This window comes from Paroedura picta, chromosome 12 (assembly GCF_049243985.1).
Source record: "Paroedura picta isolate Pp20150507F chromosome 12, Ppicta_v3.0, whole genome shotgun sequence".
Classification (NCBI taxonomy): Eukaryota; Metazoa; Chordata; class Lepidosauria; order Squamata; family Gekkonidae; genus Paroedura; species Paroedura picta.
In genome coordinates this window covers 31,966,869-31,991,362 of record NC_135380.1, presented here as the reverse complement: position 1 = coordinate 31,991,362, position 24,494 = coordinate 31,966,869, and the positions used below count along the sequence as shown (strand labels likewise).

General features: G+C 44.8%; 2 protein-coding genes across 3 annotated transcripts; one reads left to right on the top strand and one right to left on the bottom strand.

Annotated features, from left to right (window-relative positions):
• Positions 1-1,545: 1,545 nt before the first annotated feature.
• RABEPK (Rab9 effector protein with kelch motifs) lies at positions 1,546-11,086 on the bottom strand. Of its 2 annotated transcripts, none has more exons than XM_077306723.1 (7): positions 10,851-11,086; positions 7,297-7,457; positions 5,750-5,902; positions 4,750-4,911; positions 3,385-3,534; positions 2,282-2,431; positions 1,546-2,044 (listed from the first exon to the last, which is right to left on the bottom strand). In XM_077306723.1, the coding sequence occupies exons 1-7, from the start codon at positions 10,862-10,864 to the stop codon at positions 1,803-1,805; spliced, it is 1,032 nt and encodes a 343-aa protein (XP_077162838.1). In that variant the 5' UTR covers positions 10,865-11,086; the 3' UTR covers positions 1,546-1,802. The 2 variants fall into 2 exon arrangements, with proteins under 2 accessions (XP_077162838.1, XP_077162837.1); XM_077306722.1 differs by lacking the exon at positions 10,851-11,086 and adding an exon at positions 8,779-9,044.
• A 151-nt stretch (positions 11,087-11,237) lies between these two features.
• Positions 11,238-24,040, top strand: PPP6C (protein phosphatase 6 catalytic subunit). The gene is made up of 7 exons (XM_077306724.1): positions 11,238-11,558; positions 14,162-14,257; positions 19,130-19,195; positions 19,702-19,843; positions 20,807-20,886; positions 21,007-21,216; positions 23,027-24,040. The coding sequence occupies exons 1-7, from the start codon at positions 11,484-11,486 to the stop codon at positions 23,273-23,275; spliced, it is 918 nt and encodes a 305-aa protein (XP_077162839.1). The 5' UTR covers positions 11,238-11,483; the 3' UTR covers positions 23,276-24,040.
• Positions 24,041-24,494: the final 454 nt, after the last annotated feature.

Below are 24,494 nucleotides of genomic sequence, written 5' to 3'. Positions count from 1 at the left end.
TGCAGTCACTAATCCAATAACAGGCAGATGCTACACTTCTGTTCATGTGAAAGCGCCATTCAGTCATGACTGAGTGTGTCCAATGTTCCATATTGCTTCTGGCCCCTCAAAAGATGGATCATAATGGAACTTGTGTGGGCCGAGTCCTTGACTAGCTGCTGTAAACACCAGCAGGGTTTCTTCAGTGATAGAATCTGGTATAACTAGCAATGAGAGAAGGTCTCAGTTTCCATCTGGTACACTAAACTCAGAAGGGGAAGCATGTCGATCAACTTATTTGGTCAGATGGATGAGCAATTGCACAGCCTGTCTTCGCAGTACCCTCAGCAGTTGTCTTGGTTCTGTAACTTTAAATTCTTGTGCCCTGCTGGTACTGCCACTGAAGGCCTCCAAAGAGTTATCCTATGCCATGGCTTCAGCAACTGCTGAGGGTACAGTGAAAATGTGCAATGGTTCATCCTGTCAAGGAAACCTCTGCCAGAATAAGCTGACCAACATCATTTCCCTTCTGCATTTAGTGTGGCTGGTTGAACATGAGACCTTTCATTGGATTGCTTGGGGGAATTGGAGTAGTCTGAAAAGGGACGATTCTGTAATTCAGAGTTAAATAGGTTTACCTTACCATGCCTTCAATCAAAATACACATTTCATTTCATCAATAGGGACATTTTGAGGCATAGGATATGGGCACACATTTTCTTTTGCTGAAGAGGTACTGTAAGAGGTATTTCACCCCACTTGGCCAACACTGAAAGATATACATCCTGCCTTACAGAGAGAGCAGAAGAGGGGATAAGTACTTTGTCAGATAGCCATGCGTATAAATGTAACCAAGCAAGAATGTTTCAATTTTTTTACCATTGAGGAATCCCTGAAATATTCTTCAGGCCTATAAAAAAACCCCAATGTAGCGTGATCATGCAGAATATAGTTGGGAAGCATAGCTGTGTACACACAAACCCCAGAGCCCCTCCCCATTCCCTCCAGGTCCATCATTGGCCATTTTGGGAGGAATGGGTGGGTCAACATGGCCATATATGGTCATACATTTTTACATTTCTTTAAAAATAGTTTTTAAATTAACTCCTACCATTCAAGAAACCCCATGGCCATCAAGAAACCACAGGTTTCATGAAACCCTGGTTGAGAAAGCCTGATGTAAGATATTGGAAGAGGGAGAGAAGAAGCAAAACAAATACACCATGGCATTGCTTCTGTAGACTTGAACTCGGCAGTAGTCCAGCATTTCCCTCCTATTGGTTGAAAGGATTACTTCTCTCACCTGTTGTGTCTCCCCCTAATTGTAATCCCTTATGCACTCTTCAGATTTAAGCTTGACAAGATTCTCTGGTGATGGTGCTTTAAAATCACATCCATCTTTACCGCTTCACAAGTTCCTTGTTGTGAGTCCTCTTATGCATGCTAGAAACAGCATTTCCCCCCTGCCCTAGTGGTAGCTGAAGTGAAGGCACCAACTTAAATGTAGAAAAACTGAGATGATGAGCAACCAGCCCAAGGAAGGAAAAGGTACAAGCTACATTTAACTACATATTTGAATACTTTCTATTTATACATATTTAAATTACCAGATACAATAATGAAAAACAACTCTTTTGTACAGGTTCTCCTTGCCCAGTCATTTTGAGCACTTTGGAAACCTAGGCCTCAAGAAGCACAAGAATGCACATATTCACAGTAGTTTGCCAAAAAGTTTTGGATTGTCAGTGAAAAGGCTCCACAGATGAAGGGTCAACCTTTGTGGTCCCTAAGAGCTGTGCTGCTTTCAGTACACTCTGATATTCTTACTGAAGTAGACTTACAATGCAATCCTTGTACAGCTCCCCCCTCATATCCATTCCCCCAAATATGAGACACAGGTGCTCCTTTGGGCAGCTTTCCTTCTGGCCACTGACCCCTTCCCCAGCTCCTGCTTCACCATCTTTCTTCTGGGAAGGAGCCTGCCAGGGGATGATGCACATGGAGTGGTCCAGGCGCCCTGGGGGCAAAGGAGTCTTGAACTCCAGATGTGTCCAGTGACCTTTTTCTGAAATGTTAAAAGGAATAGCAATGTTATGTTATGAAAATAATTTGGAGGATGGCAAAGCACAGGGAACTGGGTGAGCAACTGTGTTGATAATATTTCATCCCTCTGGCTTACTGTGAATGGGATGATTTGAATACAGGACTTGTGTGCTGGCTGTTGGAGACAGATAGCAAGGCTCAGTTAGCTAACTGCTCATGATAGGCCAGTCGCTTCCCAGTCATCCTTGCCAGAACCCACCTATGTGATACTTGTACATTGAGTCCAGTGCACCTGTTGGGTCCATTCCACCAAAGATGTACAAACAACCCTGAAAAACAGCTGCTGAATGAGCTGCCCGCCCTCCTGGGACAGATCCAGTGGCCGACAGCATCTCCCATTTCATATCTCCTGTACAAATAAGATAAATCCAATCATCGGAGGTATCCCACACAGAACTAGTTTGCAATTCACACACAGGCTTGCAACGGTATTCACAGACTATGCAGTCACATGGGTGAAAGAGAATTAAATGCATACTGAGAATCTCTGCTTCATACAGAATCAAAACAAATCTGAGAAAGATTTCTAGGACTCCGTATGTGGCACAGTTCCAGCAGTTCACCTTGCACTGCAGAATTAGAATCAGTTTCAGAATCCCAGTGATACCCAACAGGTTCTCCTTTAATAACTCTCTGGTTCCACAACTGGGAATGCATCTGTCCATTAATTGTTAATCTTGACATTTTTATTTCCTTAACTTTGTCCCTCCGGAATTAAAAAAATATATGATAAATTTGGCTTATAATTTCTGTAGGGCCATTGTATCTGGTAAAATACAGTATGTAACAAATTAAATGATCTATCCAAAAAGGTGGTCAGTCAAAGTTTATGAACTGGGGTATCTGTTTTACCACCTCCCTTTATTGCTGTATTTTAGCCGAAATGCTGTCTAAAGACTACTTGCTCTTATTGCATCTTATTATACTGTTCATACTGGGCAAAGACTAACAAATAACCTAAATCGTTGTACCTAGTAAACATCTCCATTCTTAGGTATACAGATCCATGACCTATTTATAATATGTGATTTTGTAACTCACGTTTCATGGACTGACGAAATATGCTATGCACACAAAAGTTTACACCTTGAATGAAATTTTGCTGGTCTTAAAGGCGCCACTGGACTCCAAGTTTGTGCTGCTACTTCATACCAACACAGCTACCCACTTGAATCCGTATAGTATAGTTTGTGTTTTAACAGGGAGAAACCTAAATATGTTCTTTTTGAGCTAGATTTAAAAGGCACAAGTGTGGAGAGCTATGAAACACTTTCTTTAAAATCAGCACCATCCCTTACTTACTTGTATCAATGCAGTACAGATCACTGTAGAAAGTATCACCAGCCAAACCACCATGGATGAAGAGCTTGCTCCCAAGAGCCACCACTGCGTGGCCGTGCCGAGGGGCAGGAGGGCTGCCCTGTACTTCTGCCTGCTGCCATGTCAGTGTGGCTATGCAAGAACAAACCAAGAGCATTAGGGTGAGGAGAGAAGACTTTCCTTTGACCTACAGTACAATAGCTTGGATTAGGACCTGCCAATATATTGCAATGTTGTGAGTAAGCTTTCACATCATCCAGAACTTTTCATCACAAGCTTGCTATTAGCCAACACTGGCTAGATGTTAATACGACACAAAGGTGGTGGTGGGGAAGATGTTGCAGGACTAAGCTAGACTCGGAAGAAGGCAGCTTCATCATTTAGGTACCTGATTCTTATTTTGGATGCCTGGACCACGTGTGGGGAAAGGCATCCTAAAATATTTAGAAAGGGGCCACAATAAGGTATTAAGGGGCTTACCGAGGCACATTTTGCACATGCAGAAGGTCCAAGGTTCAGTCCCAGTCAAAGGAGTGGGCTGGCTCCAAACTCAAGTAGCAATTTCCATCTACTCCCTTTCCCCTTGCACACACACATATTTTATTCCTATCCCCTCAAGGGTAGAATTTTGTGAAGATTGGGGGGGGGGGCGGCTACGGTGAAAGGGGTGAAGGAGGAAAGTTTCCTCCTGCTGACTAAAACTTTTGTCTGGACACCACCCACTTCCTCTGCCTGGGGTCCTGCTTCCAGTCACAGGTAAAACTACATGAGATGCACTAAAAAAGCACAGCAGCTTCATATATCCCAGGCACAAGGATCACATTCTCCTCATTAAAAGAAATTATATTTAATTATTTTCTTGGATGACAGCCCTTGCTTGTGCTTCCTGTTCGCTTTGAGATACCTGCAGTTCTAACAAGCTGCCAGTAAGACCAGCACTGCCATCGTGCCAGGCCTGCCCTCCCCCTGACCACAGCAGGGCTAAGCTTCCCTCCTGCCCCCTGCCTCCAAATGCCCCTAAAATGAATGGAAAGAGGGAAGCTGCTACCTACACAGGGGTACTTGACGTCAAGGGGTATCTGATCACAGTCCAAAATATTAATATTTAACTGGTTTTGCCCAGTGCTTATTCTGTAAACAGAAGATGTGCCGGTATTCATATATAAGGTTGCACTGATTTCCAGGAGTTGGGAGGGCAGCCCAAAAAGGGCCAGACAGTACTTCATATTGGCAACTACTGCCACCAACAAACAGCCCTGAATGTGTCAAGCCTACTCGAGGCAAGGCAGACTTTCATTCATATAGATGAAGACAATACTCCTTCTTAGAAAGTAAATAGTAAATCACCTGAGTCAAACACATGAAGTTGCTGGTCTTGGACAGGATCTGCCCCTTTATAACCTCCTCCAAACACATACAACCGGTCCCCAATTGCTGCAGAGGATGTGTGGTATGTCCTTGGAGACGGTGGGGTGCCAGTTACTTCAGGACTCTCCCAAATTCCACTTTCTAGTGAGGAAACCATAAAGATTCACAAAGGATCAGATTCATACCATGAAACCAATCTAGTTGTTGAAGCCATCCTTCTTGGAGGTTATATCTGGAGAATTGAGCTGGGCCTAACAAAAGCTCATATTGAAACAAACAGTTACTTCTTTGTTTCCTTCCTGTCCTATCACTGGAGGTCGAACAGGAAGTGACAGTCTCTTTTTGATGGTAACGCCAGGGTTGCTGACGCCCCCTCCCACAAGGCATGGATGATATCTTTCATGGCAGCTTTTAGGAGGACAGCAACAATTTACCTCTTCTGCAAAAATTTTAGTTTGTCTGAGGCTGGCTATACTAGAGATTTTAAATTTCTATCTAGAGACCAACATAACTGATTACTCTTATTGTTTTCCCAAGCACTCAATTTACGCTTTGTGAACTTTAACTCTGTGTTTTTAATGATTTCATATTTTTATGATAATGACTTTTATATTGCAAAGGGCCACATTTCATTGAAAACAGAGAGAGAGAGAGAGAAGCATTTTTAATAGGCAATGCAAGCATTACATTGAAATTAGGAACATCAGACATGCATACATTTTGGGAAAAGACAGCCACAGAACTTTTACACAGCTTTACAAAGCTTTTTATTTACTTGTTCAAAAGTAATTCAAGAGTGATCTGTTCTATTACTTCTTTCCCCTGGGCAGAAGAAGCCTCTTGAAGGGGAAGGCTCCTCATATGGGTGAGAGTGCCTGATAGTGGCACGGATCAATGGGATATGACCAATAATATTGTACGGAGGTCTTTTAAAAAGATAGTTTGAAGAAGTAACAAATAAGAAATAACAAACACTTACGTAGGTCCAAAACTTGCAAGCAGTTCCTGTTCCCTGACTCATTGGCCCCTCCAAACACCCAGAGTTTTGTGGGCTGGCTTACAGGAATGAAGGCTGAATGCTCATATCGGGGCAAGAGGCCCTCCCAGTGAGGCAAGGTCCAGCTGTGTCCATCTATTTTTAAAAAAACAACACTGGTGGCATCAGGTGGCTTGCAGTGCAATCCTAAGAATGTTTCCTCAGCAGTAAGCCACATTGAAGAGATCTGAATGGGATTCTAGAATCACAGAGTTGGAAGGGGCAATACAGGCCATCTAGTCCAACTCCCTGCTTAATGCAGGATCAGTCTAAATCATCCATTAAAAATAGTTGTCCTTAAAGACTGCCAGTGAGGGGGACCTCACCACCTCCTTAGGCAGCCAATTTCACTGCTGAAACTACTGTGTTAAATTTTTTTTGTCTTGATATCTAGCCAATACTGTTGTAGTTTCAACTCATTACTACTTTGCTGCCAACAGGTACCTTTCCCTGCCCTCTTCCAAGTGACAACCTTTCAAATACTTGAAGAGAGCAATCCTGTCCCCTCTCAACCTCCTCTTTTCCAGGCAGAACATTCCTGAATCCTTCAGCCTTTCCTCATAAGGTTTGGTCCCCAGGCCCCAAATCATCCTTATTGCTTTTCTCTACACCCTCTCAATATTGTCCACATCCTTTTGAAGCGAGGCCTCCAGAACTGCACACAGTACCCCAGATGCAGTGTGACCAATGAAGTATACAGAGCATTGATTAGACCTGCTTGGGATTGCTCTGTTACCATCACGGAGCAAAGTCTCTTGCACTGAATAAAATATACACATGCAAGTATTGTAATCATCTTCCTCTAAATAGGAAACAACATTCTGTATCCAAGTAACCTAAATCCAGGGAGCAGAAACACTCAATTCAGCAACTAGTATAAATTAAGTTTTATTCAAGGCATGAGCTTTTGTGTGCACGCATACTTCCTCAGATATAATGTGTGCATGCACTCAAAAGCTCATACCTTGAATAAAACTTTGATGGTCTTAAAGGTGCCACTGGACTCTAAATTTGTTCTGCTGCTTCAGACCAACAAGATGCTACCCACTTGCATCTAGCATAAATTATGTAAAGAAATTGGATTTCTCTTTATTTTGCACATTTTATAATGCAACATTTACTGTTTCCTTTCATTTTAACCTGCTTTTACTAGTCCACAGGGAGAGGCAAGAAACACATTAAGCTCAGAGTGCTCTAAATTGAGCAATAACCTGTAGTTATGGTGATTACTCCACATGACAAAGTTTGAGTAAAGTGGCATCTTTGAACTCAAAACTTTCTGCTGCTTCAGACCAATATGTCTACACACCCAATTACTCCACGTTAGTCACACCCTTTCAGGCATATTTTCAGAACCACAAAGACCAGTAACCTGCTTTTTAAGTATGAAAACTTAAGATTCCTGGGAAGTAGATTTCAGTACTTAATGTTGTACTTTTTCTGCACTCCTATCACATAAACTCAGCTGGAAAATATACCCAAATCCTTACCAAGATCAATGAAGTACACATCAGAGAAGCTGCCGTTTGGGTTTGCTCCCCCTACAATGACAACTTGGCCTTTACTACTGCCAGAGTCCAAGGGAGGCAAGTACAAGCAGTTGTGGCCCACACGAGCACAGGGGCTCTCTCCAAGCGGGGCAAAGTGGTACCTGAAATAAATAAGCAAAGGGTTTGCCGACAGACTGTAGTTTTATATGGACCAAGCAGGGGAGAGTGATAATTTTGCCAGGGCATAAATGCCATTGAATTCAGTAGGGATGACCTCTGTGCAAACTTGTACAGGGCTGGATTGCACAGCAGCTCAGAGGCCAGCCTGTGAATCAGGAAGCCTCCGGTTCCAATCATCCTCTGCTATGTATTCAGTGGCCTTAGGCCAAGACTCAAGACTACAAAATCGGAATAACACAAGGTAATATAGAACTCTGGTGCTGGAGAAGTTGCGAGTCCCTTGGACTGCAAGGTGAACAAACCGGTCAGTCCTAGAGGAGATCAGCCCTGACTACTCTTTAGAAGGCCAGATCCTGAAGATGAAACTCAAATACTTTGGCCACCTCATGAGAAGGAAGGACTCCCTGGAGAAGAGCCTAATGCTGGGAGCGATCGAGGGCAAAAGAAGAAGGGGACGACAGAGAATGAGGTGGCTGGATGGAGTCACTGAAGCAGTTGGTGTAAACGTAAATGGACTCTGGGGAATTGTAAAGGACAGGAAGGCCTGGAGGGTCATTGTCCATGGGGTTGCGATGGATCAGACACGACTTCGCACCTAACAACAACAAAGTCTACAGATAGGGCAGAGGCACAGGACCACATCAGAGCCTCAGAAAGTGAAAGAAAGCCTACACCCCACTGCTTCTGCCAACCCCCTCTCAATCATCTTTAAATCCCTCCTTTCCTCTCTTTCTTATGCACTAGTTTTTCTCCTTTCAGCTGAGAGTGGGTCATCCCTTCCAACCCAAATACCCCATTTCCAGGCTCAGCTCTTGCAGACAAAACAACTGGTCAACTCAGGCACCAGTCCTGTATTGATGGACGGAATCCTGGTGATCATTACCATATTATTATAGCATAATTCTATTTTAAGGAAGAGCTGTGCTTCCATGTTGCACATGCGCCTGGTATCTCCAGATTCCATGCAGCAGAATGTGGGGGAACCTTTTCTCTGCATGAGACTCTGGCATGCTAGCCAGAGAAAATCCTACCCAATTAACCAATGGCTTGCCCCATCCCCCGGATATTCGAGCATGACTTCAGCCACAAGAGAACTAGGAAGGTGTCCCTCTCTCCATTCGTGAACACAAAACTGACAAAGGGCTTGCTCCTTTCCCACTGGGATAGGCCACCAACCACGCAGGAGCGCCGAGAGCTCTTCCGCGTCGGATCCCAGCCCCCTCTCCCGAACCCTGCAGCGCTGACTCGCCTAGTCGCGAGGGGAAAGCTACATTCACACGTGCACGAGCCTCGCCAACGCACCAGGTCGCGCCCTCTGGCGCCTCTCCAGGCTGTAGCTCCCGCAGCGATACCGGTGAGTCCGAGTCCGGCCCCATTGATCCAGCCCGAGGAAGAAGAGCAGGGGGCGGGGCCAGAATCCGGTCCCCGCCTCCCCCCGGGCCGTTGCTAGGAGACGCATGGCCCCGCCCTTGGAGGCGTAGCGGCGCGGCCCTTCTTCCCCGCGATTTGTACGCGCGGTTCTGCCCTTTTAATGCCGAGGCCCCGAAATCCATTTTGAATCCAAGGGAGGGGCATTGGAGAAACAGTGCAGATAGTGCCGGAGAGCATGTGCGGAGATCCGCGCAACAGAGAAACACTCCCGTTACGGATTAAGCACTGCACATTATTCAACACCATTAACAAAAGAAAAGAAAAAATGGGGGGGCTAAAAGGGTCTTGCGGCATTTTATAAATTTAGCGGCAGGAACTTCTGAGATCTGGAGTCTATTTCGTCCAACGCAGGGAGTATTATTCTCAATTAGCAGACTCTCCATATAAGCAGAGAATAGACATATGCACATGCATGGATACCACTTTAACGTTTTGTAGACATTTCCCACATACCAGGAACTTGTGCACACAGCAAGTTAATCCAGCGAGATTCGAGTCTGGTAGTAAACAAATATTGCAAAACAGTGGCAAAGATTATGACAACTGTATCCCTCGAAACCACAAGTTCAAGGTGGCAATCTTAAACACATTTACTTAAAAACAAGAGAATTATTGTCTGCAGTCAACCCATTTACCAAGGTCTAGTTCTAAAACTGTCACAAGTTATGAGTTATATGAATCCATCATATGAATTCCTTTTCAGCAGCTTCATGATGGAGTCTTTCTTTGAAATTCTATTGCTGAAATGCAACTTTTAAGTCCGCTATGGCAGTGGTCCCCAACCCCCGGTCCAGGGACCAGGACCAGTTAGTGGATCAGTCAGTACTGGGCTGTGACTCCTCCTTGTCCTCCTTCCTGGTTGCTGCCTCGGGGGCTGCCCTGCCAGTCTGCTGCTGGCTCACCTTTATTGCTCTCCAGTGGCAACCATGGCTGCCCCCCCCCCCTCGGCATGGCACCGCAGAGCTGCTGCTCCCCCCCAGTGGGCGATGGGAAATCAGGCACGCTGGCGGGAAAGCAAGTGGAACAGTGGCTCAGGCAGTGGCGACATCCCTCAGCAAAAGACTACCCCCCACCCCCTGGCCTCAGTAAAATTGTCAAGCTTGATCACCCCAGTGATAAAAAGGTTGGGGAACACTGCGCTATGGAATTTCAGAGAGTTTGAAATAGTTTGAGTCTATTTCTAACGTGTAAAACCAAAAAGGAGTTTTGTACAATGTTATGTGGCTCTATTCAGAATCGTACTGGTCTACTCAGTGGGGAAAGTTCACTTTCAGACTGACAGGTGTTTTGATACACAAGCTTTCTTGGGCTAAAACCCATTTTATCAAATGCCAGCAACACTCTTACTCATGAAATCCCCCAGAAGAGCCATACATCCTCTTCATTTTATTTCTTATTTTGGATAACATAATTGAATAGCATATTGCACTGTCACATAATGAACAGTAGAACAAAGTGTAATTTAGGAATTTAGTTCTCAGGTCTGAGGACAGAATTCTGCATGGCCAGTTACTTATGGGGATGCCTCCATGCTTGGGTGGAGACAAATTACTCTCATGTTCCACAATTGGGAAAGCATCTGTCCGTGAATCTTGAATATTGACATTTTAATATATACTATGTCCCCCCCCCCCCAAGCGTTGAACTCAAACGACCTCAGAAATGCTGGTTTTCGTTTCTGGGCCTTGGTGTCTCCTTCCCCCTCTCCTTTCTCTTGTTCTCTCCCTTCCTCCCTCCCTTCTCTCCTTCACTTCTTCCCCCACCTCAAAGCAGCTCTTCCAAAATGGCAACCCTGAACTTGGATAAGTTCGCGGAGATTGGTTAGTTTCTAGCTTAAGTGGCTTTTGGCTTTGGAAAAAGACAAGGAAAATTAATGGAAATGTCAGTCCATAGCTGTTCGACACAATGGATAAATGAAAACTCCATGTTCAGGAGGAGTATACCTGTGAATTCTCATTGCATGGCGAGGAACAACAGAAACAGGTTTCGACCTCTTGCCCCAGTTTCTGGGCTTTCCCCGTGCCTGGACATTTGCTTTGATTCAGCCGGGTTCTCTTCTTCTGCTCAGACACTTAATCTATTGCACTTAATCGGGCGACTTTTTTGGAGAAGCGCCGTTATTTTAGGCTAAGGAAAGAGGAATGGACTACGAATCCCAGAAAGCCACGGGGCAAAAAAAACGGATTCTCGCGCCCAGTCACGCAAAACGCCGCAGTGCAGACTGGGTATGGGAAAGTCGGAAACAGCCTTTGCCCAGCTAGGACGTCCGCTCGTCTATAGAATTCAAACGTAAACCGGAAGTGGGTGTTCAAATTTCCGGTGAGGTCTCGCTCCCTCCCGCCGGGAGGGAACTGAGAAAGAGAAAAGGAGGGGGGGGGGAGAAAGAATTTGTGCCATTCTTGATATCCTTCCGCGCGCGGTGAGCCCGAAAAATTCCGGGAGCTGATTTACGCGCGCGCAACCCGGAAGTGCTAGGTTTTGTTTCCGGGCCCTGGTCTCTCTCCTTCTCCTTTCTCTTGTTCTCTCCCTTCCTTCCTCCTTCACCTCTTCCCCCACTTCAAAGCGGCTCTTCCAAAATGGCGCCCCTGGACTTGGATAAGTACGTGGAGATCGCGCGGCTCTGCAAGTACCTGCCCGAGAACGACCTCAAGGTAAGATGGGCCGCCGCGGGGAGGGAAAGGAGCGGCTGGGTCGTCTCCTCCTCTCGCTCCACTTGGTTACCTTTTAGGTAAGCCGCCTGGGGGAGAGAGGCGGCGCACGAAAGTTTTAGTGGCGTTAGACAGCGAGCTGGGAATGCGGCTGGGGCTGCGGTGATTTGGAGGGAGTTGAGGTGGCCCTGAGATGGCATCATCAGGTCCCTCCGAAGAGAGTTTTGGGTGGGGAGTAACGTGAACTCCTCTCTCAGTTGATGTTGTGGCAGTGGGTTTCAGGGAGGTTTTGTAAGCCTTGTCCAGCATCTGACGACTGGGATGCCACAGAAATCCTATAAATAGGCTGTATTGTAAACTGATGGTTAATAGTAACATTTTCTGGAGGGCAACTAAGTTTTCCTTACAAGGTCTATGGTTCATTGCAACGTTTTTGTAAACTTTCTGAAGCCCAAGGTTATGCACAAACAAATTAGTTAGGGGGCCTTGACTAAGTTGGGTAGGACACTGGCATTTGACATATGGTTAGGAACAGATAAAATTTTCTGCCAGCAAATAGAATTTTCCTACCTCCATACTGCAGCCCACTCATTTCTACACAACGAGCCATACAGGACCTTGAGGATGGCATGAATTGTTTAGCAGGAAGGACAAATTGGTGGAAGCTGCTACTTAAGTCTGCATCCAGCTCATAGAGATAAGCTAATATTTTAAAGTGCAATCAGGGAGAAGAAGGAAGTATATGTTCTGATAAATGTAGTATTTTAGTAGAAGAGAAAACCAAAATGGAGCTTCATTCTTAGAATATGAACCTGATGAAAGGAGAACAGCAGGGCTTCCTTTTTCTAGAAGGTGGATAGAAGAATATATTTAATCAGGTATGGCTTTTCTTATCTCTGCATGACACACTACTATCTATTATCTCAGTACTTTTATACACACCTATGACAAGGTTTGAGAGCCCTGCTGGGTTAGTTGAAAAGTACAAATTATCTTCTCCCCAGTGTGAGTGTATTACTGCAATGACAGATTGGAATACGTGGGTTCATTTCCTATGAGCAGTTTTTTGTTCAGCAGGCTGCAAAGCAGTTGTCTCCAGGAAATGGTTTGTAGCTAATTTTTTGCCGTAATTTTGTGCTTCAAGCTCTTGGCAGCCAGGGGTTTTTAAATCTATTTTTCTCTTTTAGATCACTGTAACCTGCTTGTTAAACCACTTTAGTTTTGCAATGATATACTAATTTTTATGTTAAAACAAAATTGTCTTTCAAATGTACTTGTGCCTGATAAAGTTCTTTGCCATGAACAATGCTTTGTATTGTATACTGGAGCAGTAATTTGATGGGAGAAAAATATAACCTAATTGTGCATTTTATTTTTAAAAATGGTTCACAGTGACAACCTTTTACCTTTTCTGTGAAACTAGTATTTGGTTAAGCCTTTGTTCAGTCAACTTTATTCTCTTTTCTGTTGCTATTAAATATCTAAATTTATTGGAAGTTCTCAACAGAAAAGATTGGAAATAATTCGGGATGTAGGTAGCTGTGATGGTCTATAGGAAAGTCCAGGAAGGGGGAAAAGATTAATTCCTTATAATGAAACTAACCAAAATACCACACCATGGTTTTGCTAGTGTTCATATTCTCCAGAATTCTTCCTGGATGTTTAAGGGTGGGGGGAATTTCAGGAGCGAGAGCTTTTATTCCCTAATTGTAAGGTCACCAAATGTGCCTCTTGCATGAGGTGATCTGCCACCTTGGAAGGATAGAGGGTGGGACTAGTATCAAACTGGACCTTTGCAAAAAAAGGGAATCCATTAATTTAAAAACATGAACTGTGGTAGCTTATTTATTTATCGTTGCATTTTAGCCTGCCTTTCTCTAGTGGCTCAGGGCAGTTTACAACACAGTTAAAAACATACATCCATTCTTATAAAATTATAATCAATGGCTTCAGGTTGTTCTCATATAGCTGCTATCTACCCAAAATGTACACATTCCATCATTAGCTGCAAAGCCCGTTCATAAGAACGGGCTTTGAAAGGGTCTTCCCCATGAGCTTCCCGGCGGCTTTACAGGCTGCCAGGAATCACTGAGGGCGAGGGGGGGAGAGGGAGCACTTTCCGGGGGTCTGGTAAGCACACCGGGAACCTCTGCGAGGCCCCGGGTGTACTTCTCAGGCCTTTAGGAAGCGCCCCGTCTCTCCCCCCTCTTGCATGGCTGGATGGACTACCAGGGGCCTCTGCGGGGCCCCGGGTGTGCTTTCCAGGCCTTTGGGAAGCGCCCCCCCCCCCCAAGGCTGGGCCTTTTACCTGGGGCGCTGCAAGTGGAGCGGTAGAGTCACAGACATGCCTGGCTCTAAGCCAGCCAGTTACGTCTGTGAGGCAAGGGGTGAGGACTTGGTGAGGGAGGGCGGGAGCAATAGGGGCAGGGCGCATCAGGGTGCAGATGGCTGCACCTGTTTGGCCCTGAAGAGGCCAGACCGTTTGTCCCCCAAGGCTGTTTCAAAATTATTAAGAGGCACTAAATGGAAAAGGATGCAGCATCAGGTAATTATTCAGAGTTCAGACAAACTTTCATAATGACCCAAGTAATTTCTTCTCCCTGTAGCGTTTGTGTGATTATGTGTGTGACCTGCTTCTGGAAGAATCTAACGTGCAGCCTGTTTCTACGCCAGTGACCGTCTGTGGAGATATACATGGACAGGTAGAATTTCATACATATTATACTTTTGATACTGTCCTTTCCAGCACCAGAGAGGGCAGAAAACTGCCAATGTTATAGAAGAGTGATTTATTTGTTTTTCAGTGTTTTTGGTGCCATTGAAGGAAAGTGGTCTCTTATTTGTGCTTACTAACAATACTAGAATGTCTGTGTAATTCAGGAGTGATAGTCTGTATGCTGCATGCCTATAATCTTGCTGGTGTTTTCTAACTTTTCCAAAGTGAGCTTTCAGTCCTATCATCTCCCTACCCCAGACATATGTTGGTTGTCTCCCCACCTCAAAAGTATGTTTAGTAAACCAAGATGGGTAATTCAATAATTTTCTGATGATCACAGTTATGTAAGGTAACCAGATTTTAACATTGGTAAAACGGTACACCATTGACCGGGGGGGGGGGTGTCTTGAATTTTCATAGAATGCAAAAATAGTATTGTAATATATATATATTTTAATTTCAACGTAAGTACATTTTGCCAGGTGCCCCCAGTTGTCCCTCCAAAAGTAGGACAATCTAGTCACACGGTTATGTAACATCCTTTTTTCTGATCTGTATTCAGAATCTGGTAGTTTTTAGACTACTGTTAATTGAGTTCCTTAATGCTTATTATTATTATTATTATTATTATTATTATTATTATTATTATTATTATTATCATTATCATCATCATCATCATTATTATTATTATTATTATTATTATTATTATTAATTAGATTTATTTCCCACCACTCCCCCTAGGCTCGTGGCGGGTCACAACAGTCTTATCCCCATTAAAATACCCATTAAAAGACTTTAAAACAATCCCAACATGGCGGAAGTTCTTATTATTCCCACCCCTGCTATCAGAGCGGCAGGGAGAGTGGGGAGGAGATCTAACTTACTAGGTCCGGGGGGGGGGGGGAATGTTGGCACTCATTCGCTGACTCCGGCCTCAACCAAAAACCTGGAGGAAGAGCTCCGTCTTGCAGGCCCTGCGGAAAGCTGGTAAATCCTGCAGAGCCCACAGCACACCCGGGAGCTCATTCCACCAGGTAGGGGCCAGGACCAAAAAAGCCCTGGCCCTGGTCGAGGCCAGGCGCGCTTCTCTAGGGCCAGGAACGATCAAGGGTAGGCCGGCGTAGAGCGAGTTACAGAAATCTATTCTGGAGGTGACTGTCACATGGATCACTGTAGCCAAGTGGTCAGGGGACAGGTAGGGTGCTAGTAGTCGGGCCTGGCGAAGATAGAAAAACGCCTGACCCGCTACTCTCTTGACCTGAGCCTCCATAGTCAGGGAGGTATTGATGGTCACCCCCAAATTCCTGGCCTGGGGCGCGATAGTAAGTTGCGTTCCTGCCAGGGTGGGTAAGCTCGCTGCCTGGTCCTGCCCTCTGCCTCCCAGCCACAGGACCTCCGTCCTGGAGGGGTTGAGTTTCAGGCGACTCTGCTCGAACCATTCAGTCACTGCTTCCAAACATCTGGCGAATGGTTCCGGGGGGGAGTCTGGGCGGCCGTCCATGAGGAGATAGAGCTGGGTGTCATCAGCGTACTGCTGGCAACCCAGCCCAAAACTCCGTACCAGTTGGGCCAGAGGGTGCATAAAGATGTTGAAAAACGTGGGGGAGAGGACTGCGCCCTGCGGTACCCCACAGGGGAGTCCGTAGGGACATGAGAACTCTTCCCCCACCGCAACCCTCTGGGTCCGGTTCTGGAGAAAGGAGCGTATCCAGCGCAAGGCTAAAACGGCCGATTAGCTTGCGGCTTGGCAAGCTTCTCTTCCCTCCCCTCCCGAAATAAGAAGCTTGCCGGGCCGCAAGCTAATCGGCTGGTTTGGCAGCCGATTTGCTCGCGGCCCGGCGAGCTTCTTGCTTCGGGGGGGAGGGAAGAAGGAGCCGCGGCCCAGCGCCAAGGCCTTCGCAGACCGGCACCGGGCCGCGGCCCGCGAGTTGGGGACCACTTCCTTAAGCAACCCATCTCTTTTAGCTCTCAGAAACAACTTGAATTGGGTTTAAAATGTTGCCACCTAATTATAGTAGGAATTTATTTATTTGCTCTCCTGCTTTTATTTCCCTTGTGGAATTCGAGACATTGAACTCATCTGAAGGTTTCTTCTCTCCAGTTAGGGCAAAGTCATCCAGAGTGGTTAGGTCACACCTCTGCTCTCTCAGGTAGGGAAATTGTAATGCAAATTTTGCAATCCTCTAGCTGGTGACCAGAGCTTGACCTTCCAGTTCTTCCCAAGGCCTGCTGCATTCAGTTCTTGTGTGAGGCTATGCCATCAATGGTGAGGTGTCCTTTTTCAGCTGACCGTTCTGGCATCAGTGCTGAAAGCAGCGGCTTTTCTTTTTGTGAGTCTACAGTGAACATACACCTCCCTTGGGCAGGATGTGGATGACTTCGCTCTGCTGGAGAGAAGAAACCTTCAGATAAGTGCAATGTTTTGTTCTCCTACAGTGAGGCTGAAGTCATCCAGAGTGGTTAGCTGTTCCAAAGCTATAGTCAGGGCGGGTAAAGCCCCTTGAAGTCAGTCCTGCATGGCTTGCCGCAAAACTCAACGTCCAAAGGTAGACTCCAGGGAGTCCTTCTGGTCGATGCATGAATGTCTGACGAAAGTGGAGAATGTTGATCATGTTGTCGCTCTGCAGATCTCTGCTACAGGTGCTCTGGTGGAAAAAGTCACAGACGACATGGCAGCTTGAGTGGAATGGGCTGTGATCCTGCCTGGTGGTATCTTGCCTTGTACCTCATAGGTTTTGATGATGCACTGTTTGACCCAGTAGGCTGTGGTAGCTGAGGAGACCTTCCGACCTATATTGAAGGAGTTGTGGGAAATGAAGAAGGTCCTGAAGTTTGCCATCCTGGACAAGTAAACTCATAGAGCCCTGCACACATCCAGTTTTTGGCGTTCCTTGTATCCCTGTGTTTTAGGTTTGGGGAAGAAAGCAGGGAGAATGACAGGCTGTTCCATGTGGAAACATGAAGAGACCTTGAGAATAAAGCTAGGATCTGTCTAGCATGACTGAGTTTTTTCCCCAAAGTAGACAGTTCCTTTCTGGATGACAGTGCGGCCAACTTTGACACCTGTCTTGCTGACATTATGGCCACTAGAAATGCTACCTTCCAGGACAGATACTTGAGTTCAGCTTGATGTATGAGCTCAAAGGTAGGTTTGATTAAGGCGGCACAAGGAACTAATGGAAGCATCCATGCGAGAAATCTATGATGTAGGGGAGAGTCCAATTGCTGAGCTCCCTTGAGAAAACAGTGGACCTACACGTTGTCGGGAAAGAAGTTAGACCTCTAAAGCCCTAACATGGTGTTTAGGGCTGCCACTTGCCTCCTAAGTGTATTTCCCCTACAGCCCTGTTTCTGACCTCCATAAAGAATGCTATCACATCCTTCTAGGATGCATGAGTTGGTGCCAGCCCATTCCTGGTGGCCCATCTTGTAAATGCAATCCGGGCATGGTTGTAAATGTGTCTGGTAGATGGTCTCCTGGCCTGCAGCATAATGTCCCCTACTTCCAAAGCAAAGCCAAGGCTCTGCAGAGTTCGCCGCTCAATTTCCAGGCTGCCAATCGCAGCCACCCTGGGTCTGTATGTTGCAAAGGACCTTGAAGAAGGCCCCTCCTGCTTGGTAATGGCCATGGGTGTGTCGTCGAGAGGTGGATCAGGTCTGAGAACCATGGCCACCAGGGCCAATGAGGAGCTACAATGATGACTGTGGCCCTTCCCCGCCATATTCTGTGGAGTAAGTTGCCCACTAGAGGTAGCAGAGGAAATGTGTACAGGAGTCCCTGAGGCTATGGGAAGGTAAGAGCAGCCTCACCTGTTGCTGCTTTATGATAAAAGCATGTCAGAAATTTCGGCATCTCTGCATTCTGAGGTGTTGCCAATAGGTCAATTATTGGTGACCCAAATTGGGCTGTGACTTGGATGAATATCTTCTGGTTCCAACTCTACTCTCCCAGGTCCAGGTCCTGTCTGCTGAGCCAATCTGCTTGTTGGTTCATGGTCCCTTGCAGGTGCTCAGCCCTGAGGTTGGCCAGGTTCTTCTCTGCCCATTTTAGAAGGAGGCATGCTTCTAAGTAAAGGGAGATGGACTGTGTCTCACCCTGTCTGTTGATGTGGGCTTTGGTTGTCATATTGTCTGTGTGCCCCAAAACATGGATGTTTCAAAAAAGTGGCTGAAGTCTTTGGAAGGCCAAACACACTGCCCGAAGTTCCAGACAGTTGATGCTGTGCTGCTTTTTCCATCCATCTGTGTTGTAGTCGCAGACATTTAAATTGGTCTTGCAAATTCTTCTTGCATCCCAGTGATGATTCGCTCGGAATCTGGATTTCTTAAGGTTTCTCTCCTTGTTGATATTTAATTAAATAATTCCTTATCTGAAGCAAGGCTCGGGATCTGCTACCTGAGCATGAAGACTGGAAGGTCAGGCTCTGGTCACCAGCTAGAGGGCTGCAAAATTTGCATTACAGTTGCCTACCTGAGCAAGCAGAGGCGTGACCGAACCACTGGATGACTTGGGCCCCACTGTAGGAGAACAGGTCTCCCACCCAGGTTGCTGGTGGGACCAAGGCCTGCCTAGCCTTGTATAGTTTGTATAATTGTTGTATAATTGTTATAATTGTTACATCAGCTTGTTACAGAGTGAGTAACCTTGGTTGAGATAAGTATGGGATTCTAAGCAGGTGCATGCTATGGATGGGCTCTGTTCAATCTGTATGTAGTAAAAATGCCTTTTAAAGCCATTGCTTATTAACAAAAGCAAAGGTCACCTATCAAATTAGGGTTCTGAGTAATTGGATTCTCACACTAAAAGCTACAAACTTGCTCTTGGTAAAGTTCCCTTTTTTACACTTTTGTATTTCAGTTTTACGATCTATGTGAATTGTTTAGAACTGGAGGTCAAGTTCCTGACACAAACTACATATTTATGGTATGTATAAACTGAATGCTAAAGAAATACTGTTAATGAAGCATAGCATAATGAAACATAAACCAACAGGCTTTTGGCTTGTATTCAGTCTGTCTTGCCTCTCTGCTTTCCTTACAGTCTGGGGGGAAAGTGGGGGATGGGGCAGAGAGCTAAAATGTGCTGCCCGTGAGCAGGAAAGGCAATTAAAGGAGCAGAGGTCCATAATTCTAGAATTAACCAAAACATTAAAAGTCTGCATTTTTCTGTAGAGTAGTCCTGATGGTCATGATCTTCCAAGCTTTTTTTGCTGATTTACTTTGTGAAAGAGAGTGGCATGGGAAGTACATTTTAAAGTAGAAATAGTGGGCTAGTCATGTGCATGTGCTGTCTCAGATTCCACAGAGCTCAGTTAAACTTGCTCTCAAGTAAATGCAACTAATATTGCTACCCAAATAATTGCTATAAATGTACATATGCATGCAAAATATATGTTCTGCCACTGAGTGAAACACTGTTTGAACTTACAGGGTGACTTTGTAGACAGAGGCTACTACAGCCTTGAGACATTCACATATCTTCTTGCCCTAAAAGCAAAATGGCCTGATCGTATCACACTCTTGCGTGGAAATCATGAAAGCAGACAGATAACACAAGTCTACGGATTCTATGGTAAGAAGTTTTCTTTTTAAAAAAACTCCATTGTAGTCAGTGCACAACCATAAGAAACAAACTCGTCTCTCTGGAAATTGTAGTTTTTGGAAACTTGTCTCTCTGGAAATTGCAGTAATGTGAACCTGGATTATGGGAAATGATTTTTATCACAACTGTAAACAAAGATAAGAATGTAGGAAGCTGTAGGCAAAGATCTAATGCTGTGGATTACTAAAATCTAGCAACAGTAGTTCTAGGTGTGGGTTTTTTTTGGTGCTATTTGCATAGGTGTGAGTCTTGGCTGATGGATAGTAAACTGGATTGGGCTTGAAAATGCTGTATTCAAATCCCTAGTTTTTTATGACAATGCTGAATGATCCTAGCCCTGGGAATTTTAAATATTCATTCTGTCATGTTGTTAAAGTTCCCCATCCTTGAACAGTGAGGAAGAGCAGGTAAAGATTGTCCATAGCCTGTCCCATCTTTGCTTTAGACAGCGTATTTTAAATTGGTGCTCAGTCATTCATGAAACATTGATGAGTGCAAAAGGGCTATCCAAATGAAGTGGCTTGTGGAGGTGTCTGTAGACTGAGTTAGGTGAACATACATGGCCAGGCGCTCATCCATTCTAAAAGCTTGCTTGAGGCCGACTGACCCAAAGCATCTCCAGGTGTCCCCCCCCCCATCAGAATGAGAGGTCGAACTTACCAAGGGACTGTCAAAGTTATTGTTGTTGAAACGTTGTTCGAGTTGATATGTTATTGTTATTGTTATTTTGATATTGTTCAATGTAAATGTTCCAAAATGTTTTATATAAAGTGCCCAGAGCCATAGGGAAGGGCGGTATAATAAATAAATAAAGGTCAGTGTGGTTTGTCTTGTTATCTGCTGAACCTGTGACTACTAGTCCAGCTGGACTGTGAAATCGTAGCTAACGTAACACGGTTTTGTGTGCCTTTTCCCTTTCTTTCATTCTGACAGATGAATGCCAAACCAAATATGGCAATGCTAATGCCTGGAGATATTGCACCAAAGTCTTTGACATGCTTACAGTAGCGGCGGTAAGGGTTTTCTTTTTAAAATGCATCTTCTGAAAATGGGAAATGAGTGACAATCCAGTTTCCTAAATGTCCGCTGAATTTCAAACTTGTGACGCTTGTATCCCTCTCTTCACCTTTAAGTTAATAGACGAGCAGATACTCTGTGTACATGGGGGCCTGTCTCCAGACATCAAAACACTGGATCAGATCCGAACTATTGAACGCAACCAAGAGATTCCACACAAAGGAGCATTTTGTGACCTGGTCTGGTCAGACCCAGAAGATGTTGACACCTGGGCTATTAGTCCTCGAGGAGCAGGCTGGTTATTTGGAGCAAAAGTTACCAATGAGGTAAAAAAAGTCCCAAGCCCATTTCATAAAGCGGTGTGCCTAGCAGCAGTTTCTGGTGTTTAATGGTATTATAAGCAAGAGAGGTCAGGAGGCTTGTCTGGCCTGTATATTTTGTGTGTGTTGTCTCTAAAACGATGGTAAGATTGCTGAACTTTTTCTTTCTTTCTTTTTTAAATTGAGGGAGTTAATCCCTGATTTTTTTAAAGACAATACATCAACTTGGTAGCAGCCATAATGGTCCAGAATAGCCCAGTCTCCTCAGAATTTGGAAACTGAGCAGGGTTGGGACTGAGAGGGGCAATCACAAGGGAAGACTGTGGCTACTATCCAGATGAAGGCAAACCAACTCTGCTCACTTCTTGCCTTGAGAATCTCACATGGTGGAACTTCATGGGGTTGCCATGAGTCAGTTGCAACTTGGCAATACACTTAAATCCTCATCTTGAAAGAATTGCTGAAATCTATTTTTCCAGCTTGCTATTGCCTCTGGGACAAACAAGTATTTTGCAGGGAGAAATACTTTTTTTTGCTTCTCTTGCAGTCTTCTCATTTGGTGTGCTATGATTGCAGGTAGCAGGTAACATGGAGGGGAGAGGAGGAGGCTGCAATCCTGCTGAATTGGCAAGCCCTAGTTATACTTGTGGCCCAGTGGAAAGCTCTATCTGGAGATGCAGCTGTGACACTGATGTTAGAATGGCACTACCGCTGAAGCCTTAGGGCAGGGGTAGTCAACCTGTGGTCCTCCAGATGTTCATGGACTACAGTTCCCATGAGCCCCTGCCAGAATTTGCTGGCAGGGGCTCATGGGAATTGTAGCCCATGGACATCTGGAGGACCACAGGTTGATTACCCTTGCCTTAGGGTGCAGCAAAAAAACAGCAGTGGTACTGTATCCCGAGTTTATGTGTTTTGCACCATTTGGTGCAAAATGCAGCTGCTAGGGTCCTTGCAAGTGCATCTTTATTAATCTCACAAATACATCTTTATTAATCTTTAAGGCCATCCATAGTCAGGGTCCCACGTACCTGAAGGATCGCTTACCTGCTTATACCCTCAAGCTCTGCATATGCAAACTTACTCGAGAGCCCTGGCCCGAGGGAGGTTTGTCTGGCCTTGACCTGGGCCAGGGCCTTTTTCGTCCTGGCCCCAACCTGGTGGAATGAGCTCCCAGGAGAGCTGAGAGCCACGATGGAGCTTACACAGTTCCACAAGGCCTGCAAGACAGAGCACGTCCGCCAAATCTTTAGTTGAGGCCAGGGCAGTTAAGATCTGGGCTCCCCCTTGAACGAGTAAGATCTAAACTACACCCTATCAACCCCCCCGAGGTGTTATGCATCTTCTGTGAGGGAGGATGGGAGGGGGTTTTAGTCTGCCACTAAAATGTTGTGCTGATTTTTATGCTTTATAGGGGGGTTATTGTGCGTTCATTTTTTATTGTTAGCGACCTTGAGCCTATATGGGAGTGGTGGGTTGTAAGTTAAATTATAAATAAATATAAATATTCCTTAAGCTTTTATGAGCAGATTTTTAAGCTTTGGGTTGCATCCTTAGCACCATGTAGAGGTGTGCTTATGGAATTTTTCCATTCCTTGCTTTAACCTGCTGTGTTTCCCAAAATTCAGTTCCTGGGGATTGATGAACCCTTGAGAAAGCCTGGGGTGCAGTGTTGAGGTGTGCATTGTCTAAATTTTTAAAATATATACAATGATCTTTTGAAGGGCTGCCATCACTGCTGCCAATGACATGGGTTTCCTCCTTTATTGTCTCCATTGTAAATGTTTTCTCTCCTGCTCCTTTTAAACGTTAACAGTTTGTCCACATCAACAACTTAAAGCTCATCTGCAGAGCCCATCAGCTGGTGCACGAAGGCTACAAATTCATGTTTGACGAGAAGCTGGTAACAGTATGGTCGGCTCCAAACTACTGCTATCGCTGTGGAAACATTGCTTCAATCATGGTCTTTAAAGATGTAAATACGAGGGAACCAAAACTCTTCCGGGCAGTCCCAGACTCTGAACGTGTGATCCCGCCAAGAACGACCACGCCGTATTTCCTTTGAGACATCGCTCAGCTCCTTGTACTGTTTTCTCTGTGGCATACTTTTTATCGAGCACTTTGCTGCTGAAATGTTGCCTCTTCCCTTTTTTTATTTTTAAATTATCTAAATGTGTTGTATATGGTGTCTGTAGCAATGCGTCTCTCGATCCTTTCCGCGCACCTTTTGTACCCCACCTGCCTTCCCCAGACTTGTCTGTGAGTGCTTGTGAAATGTCTCTAGCACTTATCCTGCTGATGGTTGTTCTGGCATATTTGTGGGAGCGTGTGTGTGTGTTTTTTTAGGGAAAACTGCACTTTTCCTTAAAATAATAAAAATAGAGCAAGGCATCAGAACTAGTCTGAACTTCATTTCATTCAGGAGGTTGTTTTCAGGGAGGTTTTTTCTTTCTTTTTTTTGGAGGGGGGGAGTTTTAAAGAAATTTCAGCAGCAAAGGCATATTCAACATTCACAATGGGACTTGTGATGGAAAGTGTAGCATACACATGTCCAAGATGTGAAAGTGAATTGTCCTAGTTATATTTTTTGTTTTAAATTGGGTATAAATAAGTAGTCTAAAAGGCTGCCCCGATTATATTTTTGTTTTGTTTGCTTCGCTTTGGGTTTTTTAGGATTCAAAAGTAAAATACAGAACTGGCTACAGGTATTTGAATTTGTATAGTAAAATAATTGTTCTGATTTTTTTCAGATACCTTGTATTTTTAATAAAGTCATATCCTGAACTCTGCCTCTAGGTTAAACATTGGAAATAAAACCCTACATTGTTAATGTGGATGTATATTCTCGTTCTCTTGCCTGTGTACATAAACATCTATGGAAGATGTGATTTTGAGTGGGCTGAGCACAGCTGAGTCCCATAGGAATGCTGTTGTATGAAACTGATACCACCAATGTGTCAGTTCTCTGTTCCTACTAAAACTTGAAGTATCCAGACAGCTTTGGGTGGATTTGCCCAGTTTTTCTTCAATTGTGGTACAGCTGTAGAAATAGCAGAAGGATGGATTTGACAACTAGAAAGGACTGGATTCTGACCTCCCTTTATCTTTGTTCTGCCAAGAACACCTGAAATACTTAATATCATAATTGGTGATTCTTTATTAGATTCCCAAAGAAGCAAATACTTTTTAAACAAATAGTATCATTTTACTTGAATCATCACTCTCTTTTTTTTTTGGGGGGGGGGGTTACTTACCTCACCAGTGCCCTTCTGCTGTGCAGTGCC

Excerpts from the sequence above, each read along its gene's own strand:
- PPP6C (XM_077306724.1), top strand. The coding sequence starts at position 11,484 with ATGGCGCCCCTGGACTTGGATAAGTACGTGGAGATCGCGCGGCTCTGC. Across the intron at positions 14,258-19,129 it reads GTGGAGATATACATGGACAG|TTTTACGATCTATGTGAATT; the intron begins GTAGAATTTCAT and ends TTTGTATTTCAG. Across the intron at positions 20,887-21,006 it reads ACATGCTTACAGTAGCGGCG|TTAATAGACGAGCAGATACT; the intron begins GTAAGGGTTTTC and ends TTCACCTTTAAG.
- RABEPK (XM_077306722.1), bottom strand. The coding sequence starts at position 9,029 with ATGGATTTCGGGGCCTCGGCATTAAAAGGGCAGAACCGCGCGTACAAA. Across the intron at positions 7,458-8,778 it reads GCGCCAGAGGGCGCGACCTG|GTACCACTTTGCCCCGCTTG; the intron begins GTGCGTTGGCGA and ends TATTTATTTCAG. Across the intron at positions 5,903-7,296 it reads TGTGTACTTCATTGATCTTG|ATGGACACAGCTGGACCTTG; the intron begins GTAAGGATTTGG and ends TTTTAAAAATAG.